Source organism: Bombina bombina, chromosome 1 (genome assembly GCF_027579735.1).
Source record: "Bombina bombina isolate aBomBom1 chromosome 1, aBomBom1.pri, whole genome shotgun sequence".
NCBI lineage: Eukaryota > Metazoa > Chordata > Amphibia > Anura > Bombinatoridae > Bombina > Bombina bombina.
In genome coordinates, this window is record NC_069499.1 from 528,609,133 (window position 1) to 528,618,501 (window position 9,369).

Genomic DNA, 9,369 nt, shown 5'->3' on the forward strand with positions numbered 1-9,369 from the left:
TAAAAGCACAGGATTTGTTCAATTGGTTTTATTCCAATAGTGACACAATATGAAAGGTAGTTGTGACATGCATAGAATATGATTCAACTGGAACAGATCTCTGATCAGGAGTATCTATGAAAGTTCAGTTGTGAACTAATATTCTTGAAAATTATGTAATGTTTTTAAAGCTGTTTGTTGCTTTCTCTTGGATTAGGCTGATAATTCTCTTGAATTTCAGGTTTAATTTTCGTGGTAGTACTTTTGTTCTTTAGTATGTGAGCATATAATTGTTTTGCTAGCACAGGATATATGATTGTATCTGCCGTAGTATCAGGATTCAGAGTGGTAGTTTTAATTCCCTTTGAGAAAGCCACGTCAGTGGCGAAACATGTCAGGGAATTGTTTGCCGTGAATGCCTTTTAGCATTTTTTAACAAGCAGGAACCTTGGTCCTGAATATTTCTAACAAAAGTAGTTGTAGAACAATAATAATTTAACTGATCTCCAAGTTGGGATCTATCTAGTGACAGAAATGCTTATTTAGCTGTGATTAGCAGTAAAACTCTATTACCAAGCTAAAAACGTGGGGTTTGGAAGCGATAATTTAACTGATCTCTAAGTGAGGATTTATCTAGCGACAGTAATGCTCTATTACAAAGCCAATAAAGTGGGGTTTGGAAACGAGTATACAATACTCCAATTACCCAACCAAATACTATCTTTCATAAAGAGCTAAAACTGCCAGTTTCAGACGGTAAATATAGAACAAGCAATACGAGTTTAATACACAAACTCCACTTATATCAGTTTAGTTACGTTATTGGTATAACAGCTATGTGTGAATAAGACACATCAAATATAGAAGTTTAAATTAAAGGTTGTTAAAACGAATATCGAAAATATTACTTCATTTACGCTATGTGAATACATATTTTTAACACTTATTCCATTTAACTAACTGGTCATAAAAAGCCATCAGTAATACTAAAAGCTAAAACGTAGCAGTAATATTATATTTATCTCTTGTGAACTTATACTCTGAACAGTCTCTTTAATCACTGACTAGCTATAACAAAGCATCAGTAATAAAAAACATTTACATGCAGCAGTGAAATACAAGAGCCTTTCAGCTAACGCTTTTCTTTATTTCTTTATTTAATTATGAACAGTCTATTTGAAATGTTACCAATACAGACTGATACAATTAACTCTGCTTTAATATTGTGCCACAACCACTTTCAAACCCTGTACAAGGAAGAAATAATACACAGTGTTAAATAAATGACAAGTATAAAGTTGAGCTGAGCTCTAGCAATTCATCAAACTTTCACTTGGGGGATCAAGCAGTACTTTATCTATTCACTTGAATAAAAAGCGGCTTTAGAATGCATAAAGTCTAGTCCATAAGACCAAGATATCAATAGATTAAATAGTATTTTACAGTTAAACTATCCTTCGGATTAGTTAAGCTCCTTTTCAAGTGATATATATATTTTTTCAAGACTTGATAGCATTCATATCAATGTGGAAAAACCACAGGCATATCTTATGCAGTAATTTCAGATAGACAATCAGATAGCAGTAGGTGTAAGTCTAACACTCTCAGTACAGCTGTACACTGGGAGCACTATTTATTTAAAGTAAACACTGCATTTTATTTTTCATATTAGCAGTGTTTAACAATCCAGATATAAGTAACAACAGATCAGACACAGGGGGAAAATTGGGAGCCTACAAAGAATTGATGCACATAATCTCTGAAAAGTTTAAAATACAAAATGATATAGGGCAACCCATTAGGAATTAAAACTACCACTCTGAATCCTGATACTACGGCAGATACAATCATATATCCTGTGCTAGCAAAACAATTATATGCTCACATACTAAAGAACAAAAGTACTACCACGAAAATTAAACCTGAAATTCAAGAGAATTATCAGCCTAATCCAAGAGAAAGCAACAAACAGCTTTAAAAACATTACATAATTTTCAAGAATATTAGTTCACAACTGAACTTTCATAGATACTCCTGATCAGAGATCTATTCCAGTTGAATCATATTCTATGCATGTCACAACTACCTTTCATATTGTGTCACTATTGGAATAAAACCAATTGACCAAATCCTGTGCTTTTAACTAAATTGTATGTATGAATATTGTGTTTGTGTTTTGACTTTTAAATTACCAAATAAAGGTTATATTTTAAAATTTGTACGCACTTCCTCCTCTAGAATATCTAGATATTGTCCAACTATTGCCACCCCAAATTAGGGAAAGAGTGCTAAACAAGTGTACATTCCTTCAATCTTCGGATTGTTTTTGTCTGTCTGTCTAAACCAGTACACAGCACCTCAGCCACTTTGTAATATATAGAATCTGGGCTAGAATAAACATATTGGTGGATACCATACCTTATTTATAAACCCAGTGATTAATAGGCAACCTTAATTTTCAAATCCCAGCAGTGCCATTAGTATTTTGTTTTTCTTTCTAAATACCAGCGGTATTTAAAAGGTGCGGGGAGAAAAAAGCACGCGTAGCTAACGCACCCTTTTGGCCGCCAAACTCTAAATCTAGCCGCCTATTCATATCAAACAATACACTGGTAAAACCCCTAAAATCTAACACACTGGTAAATACTTATCAAGTCTAGCAACCCACCAGTGAAAATATAACCCCATTTCATCTCCTCTCCATCACACAACCATATCACCTAAACACTCAGCAAAATTTAAGAAAATAACTATTACATTAAAAAAAATACTTGAAGTTGGGTTGAAGAGTCTTGCTTCTTTAGCCTCTTATGACCAAGGGGTCCTCTGACAACAGAATTTTTTAAATAGAATCTCAGTTTTAATGACCGGCACATGGTCAAGACATTTATTCTTTTTAGGGGTAATATTTTCTTTCCAAAAAAATCTTATTACAGTAATTGATACTATAATACAATTTGAAATAACTGAACATATGTTTTGGAAAAAATTAAATGTGTATATTCGAAAATTTAAAGCAAATGCCCAAACATTACATAGTAAATCATTTTACTACATATTACATTAAGCTTTGATATTTAGTTTGTTTTAATACACATATTTTACATGAGTTGGCTTATGCCTTACAGTAGGTAATATGTTATGTCTCCTAGCTACACACTGCAACTAAGGATATTTCCAGTTGTAGCACATTCTCCTTAGTAAGGGTTACCAGTTAGTAATAGTTTGTAGTAAAAAGGTCATTGTGTAGTGAATGTGAAGAGGTCATCCAGTAAGCTTACATTAACAATGTCATCACACAAAGAGAAATTAGCAGTGGAACATACTATACATTTACCTTACTAGACAAAACTGAAATTGCTGAAGCCTGCAAATGGGAAATAGATATAAAAGCACAACAGCCTTTTACTCATGAGCATACAGCTGTGCAGATAATACACCATCCACTATGGGAAAGGTAAGCAGCACTGTAAGTGTATTGACAAACAGCTGATCTATGAAGTATATAGGAATACAAACCAGACTGCTCTGTAATGTTTTATTAAATAAAGAAATGTTCAAATTTCTGAAAGTGAGAGTTAGTTTTCTCTTTTCTCAGAGTGGGAAATCCAGAGTGTGCGAATACAGATCTTAGTATGTTGCACTTTTACAAGAAGAAATCCGCTCTGAAAAGAGCGGCCGCTTTCTTCTGCATTTGGATCATCACAAATGATCCAAATGCACATGCCTAATATAAAGTAGGACAAATAGATGATATTCAAGTCTGTATAATGGAGCCTTCATAAAAAATTTTTTGACAAATTACCATTTTCTTTATCTGCTCCATCTTAGTGTCTTGACCTACTATTATTTAGTGACAGCTTCGTATTTATGTATCACTAAATTATAATGGTACCTGAAGGCTTATCATTATTACAAGCCATCAGTTTCTGACACCAGTTTCGAAAAAACTTGTACCTATTTTAAATAGGTACCAGTGTAATCGACATTTAGACCTAAACCAATACCCACCCACTGCACCCTAAACCATGAGCTGTTTAAGTCATCCATGTGCACTTAACCAAACTCACACTAAAGGATCAAGAAGGAGTAGTTATGGTTAAAGGGTTTTTGGTTTGATTGTTATTACAGTTTGGTGAGGCATTCAGGATGGTGAGTTTTATTTTATTTTTTTGGGTGGTGTTTGGGACAGAGACAGTTAGGAGTAAAGTGCAGTGAGGGGTTAACATAACCAATATCTTTTTTTATCCTCTGCATTGAGTTGTATGTATTGACTTAAAAGAAATGCATGAAATGGACTATGTAGACTGCTGCACATAATAATGTCAGTCATAGGATATATAGAAACTTAGGCCTAGATTTGGAGTTCGGCGGTAAAAGGGCTGTTAACGCTCCGCGGGCTTTTTTCTGGCCGCACCATAAAATTAACTCTGGTATCGAGAGTTTAATCAAATGCTGCGTTAGGCTCCAAAAAAGGAGCGTAGAGCATTTTTACCGCAAATGCAACTCTCGATACCAGAGTTGCTTACGGACGAGGCCGGCCTCAAAAACGTGCTCGTGCACGATTCTCCCATAGGAAACAATGGGGCTGTTTGAGCTGAAAAAAAACCTAACACCTGCAAAAAAGCAGCGTTCAGCTCCTAACGCAGCCCCATTGTTTCCTATGGGGAAACACTTCCTACGTCTGCACCTAACACCCTAACATGTACCCCGAGTCTAAACACCCCTAACCTTACACTTATTAACCCCTATTCTGCCGCCCCTGCTATCGCTGACCCCTGCATATTTTTTTTAACCCCTAATCTGATCGGAACAGCCAATAGAATGCGAGCTCAATCTGATTGGCTGATTGGATCAGCCAATCGGATTGAACTAGATTCTGATTGGCTGATTCCATCAGCCAATCAGAAAATTCCTACCTTAATTCCGATTGGCTGATAGAATCCTATCAGCCAATCGGAATTCGAGGGACGCCATCTTGGATGACGTCCCTTAAAGGAACAGTCATTCGTCGTTCAGTCGTCGGTCCGGATGGATGTTCCGCGCTGGAGGTCTTCAGGATCCTGCCGCTTCGCTCCGGATGGAAGAAGATCGAAGATGCCGCTTGGAGAAGATGTTTGCCGGTCCGGATGTCCTCTTCTTGCCGGATAGGAGGAAGACTTTGGAGCCTCTTCTGGACCTCTTCAGCACCGGATTATGGATCGCCAACCCCCGCTTGGGTTGGATGAAGATCTTGGAGCCAGGACGGATCGGTGATACCTGGATGGTGAAGACAAGGTAGGAAGATCTTCAGGGGATTAGTGTTAGGTTTATTTAAGGGGGGTTTGGGTTAGATTAGGGGTATGTGGGTGGTGGGTTGTAATGTTGGGGGGGGTATTGTATGTTTTTTTTTACAGGCAAAAGAGCTGAAATTCTTGGGGCATGCCCCGCAAAGGGCCCTGTTCAGGGCTGGTAAGGTAAAAGAGCTTGTAACTTTTTTAATTTAGAATAGGGTAGGGAATTTTTTATTTTGGGGGCTTTGTTATTTTATTAGGGGGCTTAGAGTAGGTGTAATTAGTTTAAAATTGTTGTAATATTTTTCTTATGTTTGTAAATATTTTTTTATTTTCTGTAACTTAGTTCTTTTTTATTTTTTGTACTTTAGCTAGTTTATTTAATTGTATTTATTTGTAGGAATTGTGTTTAATTAATTTATTGATAGTGTAGTGTTAGGTTAATTGTAGGTAATTGTAGGTAGTTTATTTAATTATTTTATTGATAGGGTAGTGTTAGGTTTAATTATATCTTAGGTTAGGATTTATTTTACAGGTAAATTTGTTATTATTTTAACTAGGTAACTATTAAATAGTTCTTAACTATTTAATAGCTATTGTACCTGGTTAAAATAATTACAAAGTTGCCTGTAAAATAAATATTAATCCTAAAATAGCTATAATATAATTATAATTTATACTGTAGCTATATTAGGGTTTATTTTACAGGTAAGTATTTAGCTTTAAATAGGAATCATTTATTTAATAAGAGTTAATTTATTTCGTTAGATGTAAATTATATTTAACTTAGGGGGGTGTTAGTGTTAGGGTTAGACTTAGCTTTAGGGGTTAATCCATTTATTAGAATAGCGGTGAGCTCCGGTCGGCAGATTAGGGGTTAATAATTGAAGGTAGGTGTCGGCGATGTTAGGGAGGGCAGATTAGGGGTTAATACTATTTATGATAGGGTTAGTGAGGCGGATTAGGGGTTAATAACTTTATTATAGTAGCGCTCAGGTCCGCTCGGCAGATTCGGAGTTAATAAGTGTAGGCAGGTGTCGGCGACGTTGTGGGGGGCAGATTAGGGGTTAATAAATATAATATAGGGGTCGGCGGTGTTAGGGGTAGCAGATTAGGGGTACATAGGGATAACGTAGGTGGCGGCGCTTTGCGGTCAGAAGATTAGGGGTTAATTATTTTAAGTAGCTGGCGGCGATGTTGTGGGGGGCAGGTTAGGGGTTAATAAATATAATACAGGGGTCGGCGGGGTTAGGGGCAGCAGATTAGGGGTACATAAATATAACGTAGGTGGCGGTCGGCAGATTAGGGGTTAAAAATTTTAATCGAGTGTCGGCGATGTGGGGGGGCCTCGGTTTAGGGGTACATAGGTAGTTTATGGGTGTTAGTGTACTTTATGGTACAGTAGTTAAGAGCTTTATGAACCGGCGTTAGCCAGAAAGCTCTTAACTCCTGCTATTTTCAGGCGGCTGGAATCTTGTCGTTAGAGCTCTAACGCTCACTTCAGAAACGACTCTAAATACCAGCGTTAGAAAGATCCCATTGAAAAGATAGGCTACGCAAATGGCGTAGGGGGATCTGCGGTATGGAAAAGTCGCGGCTGAAAAGTGAGCGTTAGACCCTTTAATCACTGACTCCAAATACCAGCGGGCGGCCAAAACCAACGTTAGGAGCCTCTAACGCTGGTTTTGACGGCTACCGCCGAACTCCAAATCTAGGCCATAGATTTTGATAAAGATCAGATAAGATCCAAAAGACCCATATTTCTTCCTACAGGCTGATTCTATTCACTATAAAAAGTTTATCAAATAATGTATCTATTTAAATCCCCTGGACATTTTTAACTATGGTAGAATAAGTAGTTAGCCAAATAAAGGTGTTGTATTAACTAATATGAGAGTAATCCTTATCATACAAATCTTTACAATAAAAAACGTATCACTTTACAAAGTTTTTTATTACACATTATCTTGCAGATCATCTTCTATGAAGACAAGAATTTTCAGGGGCGCTCATATGAGTGTAGCTCTGACTGTGCTGACTTATCCACAAATTTCAGTCGCTGTAATTCTATTCGTGTAGAAAATGGTAACTGGATTCTATATGAGCATCCAAACTACAAGGGATATCAGTACTACCTGAGGCGAGGAGATTATCCTGATTTCCAGCAATGGATGGGTTACAATGACTCCATTAGATCCTGCCATTTGACTACCCAAGTAGGTTTATTTAAAATATATATATATTCAATCTGTTGCATAGTATTAACAGCATATTAATCTAAACAGCATCAACCTACCTTTAATCAATTTATAACCATTCTCCTGATTAACTGATTACAGTATTTATAACTTGGAATATATTAACTTGCATTTTGACATGAAAAACCCACAAGTAATGGTAGTTATTTGTGTGCTGTAAATTTGCATTATATTTTAGTATTTGCATGTAAATGCTCAAAATCTTTTCTCTTCAACATAGCCATTTAGGGGCCTCTAATATAGGGCTTGATTATAAGTGGAGGGCTAATTTATCACGTTCCCATAAACTTGCAAATTCGCCTGTTTATGGGCATGCAATAAATAGTCAGCCATCACTACTGCCCATCGCTACATGACCGACCCCCTCTGCTGCTTTTTGTTCTCATGCCATACTTGTAATCTAGCCTATTATATTGAATTTCTTATGTATTGGTTTAAGATTCACATTGTCATTCCTAAGGATTAATTTCACTTCTCAAATTCCTTCTTCATTTCCCACTATTATATTTATAAATATGTGCTGTGTGGTATATAATTAGAAATAGCATTTGTGGAGGCAGGGATATATGTATGCACAAAAAAAACATATTTAAATGTACAGAATACAAATTGGTAGGACAATAAAATTTCCAACCAAAAATATATATATTAATCCTGATCTTTCTGGTGTGTGGTGATTAATTCACATTTGGTTTGTGTAAATACAACCAGTTTGAATTTCTTTCTGATATATTGTTTCAGAGAAATGTTACTAACAGGTCACCAATCTAATGTTATATAAGTAGAAATAGTCTTACTTCTTATGAAGTAAAATCATGTATTATAGTGAAAAAAAAACATTATAGATAAGGAGGATGATTAGGAAAGAATAAAATAGGGGAAAAAAGGGTTGGGCCAAGATGGCACATTAGTAATAAAAAAATGCAATCAAAAACCTAAATTCACCATTCACGATGAACCTTAGCTTCATTATTTGTATATTAAACCATACAATCGGAAGCTTTTGCAATGCAATGCAAAATTTAATCTGACAGTATTAATGCCAAAGTTAAATAGGACCACAACATTTCTGTACATAATTAATTAAGCCTGCTATTTGCACAATATATTATTATTATTATGTTTTAAGTTTATTGTGTAAATTTGCTAAAGGTGCCTAAAATATTACGTAATTGATTTTAAGATTTAAAAGTGAGAGTGAAGATAAGATATGCTTTTTAATTTAAAAGCAGAGAGTTAACAAGTGGATGATATCTTTTTTCTAACACAGCACCGGGGACCTTTCATAATCAAGGTCTATGAGAAAGAGGATTTTAAAGGTCAGATGATGGAGTTCACTGAAGACTGTCCTTGTGTTTATGAGAAATTCCGTTACCACGACATCCACTCCTGTAATGTGCTAGATGGTCACTGGATGTTTTATGAAGAATCCAACTTCAAAGGACGTCAGTATTACTTGAAACCTGGAGAATATAGAAAATATAATAATTGGGGTGCCTCAAACTCCAGAGTTGGCTCCTTCAGACGTGTTCAATATATCCATTAAAATGTTATAGCATTTCCTCAATAAATTCTTTTGAATTACATAAATAATGTCTTTACTTTGAGAAGGGAACAAAACATCTTTGCAACACACAGTGAGTTTAGCACCCTTTTTTAAATATATGATCACTTAAACGTCACTTTATTTTTAGTGATGGCAAATCCTAGCGTTTGTTATATGCTTGGATTTACCATCACTTTAAGAAATATGTTCACTCCACACATTTTTTTCAAAGTCTATTACATTTATTCACAACAAAAGGCTTAGCTTGTGCACTTAAAGGGATATTATAATAGCATTAGTATTATTTTAAGTA

General features: G+C 35.6%; 1 protein-coding gene across 1 annotated transcript; it reads left to right on the forward strand.

The window, feature by feature from the left end:
- Positions 1-3,427: 3,427 nt before the first annotated feature.
- LOC128659566 (gamma-crystallin 1-like) lies at positions 3,428-9,056 on the forward strand. The gene is made up of 3 exons (XM_053713163.1): positions 3,428-3,436; positions 7,226-7,468; positions 8,781-9,056. The coding sequence occupies exons 1-3, from the start codon at positions 3,428-3,430 to the stop codon at positions 9,054-9,056; spliced, it is 528 nt and encodes a 175-aa protein (XP_053569138.1).
- Positions 9,057-9,369: the final 313 nt, after the last annotated feature.

Coding starts and splice junctions, on each gene's coding strand:
- LOC128659566 (XM_053713163.1), top strand. Junction 7,469..8,780: donor CCTGCCATTTGACTACCCAA/GTAGGTTTATTT, acceptor TTTCTAACACAG/CACCGGGGACCTTTCATAAT.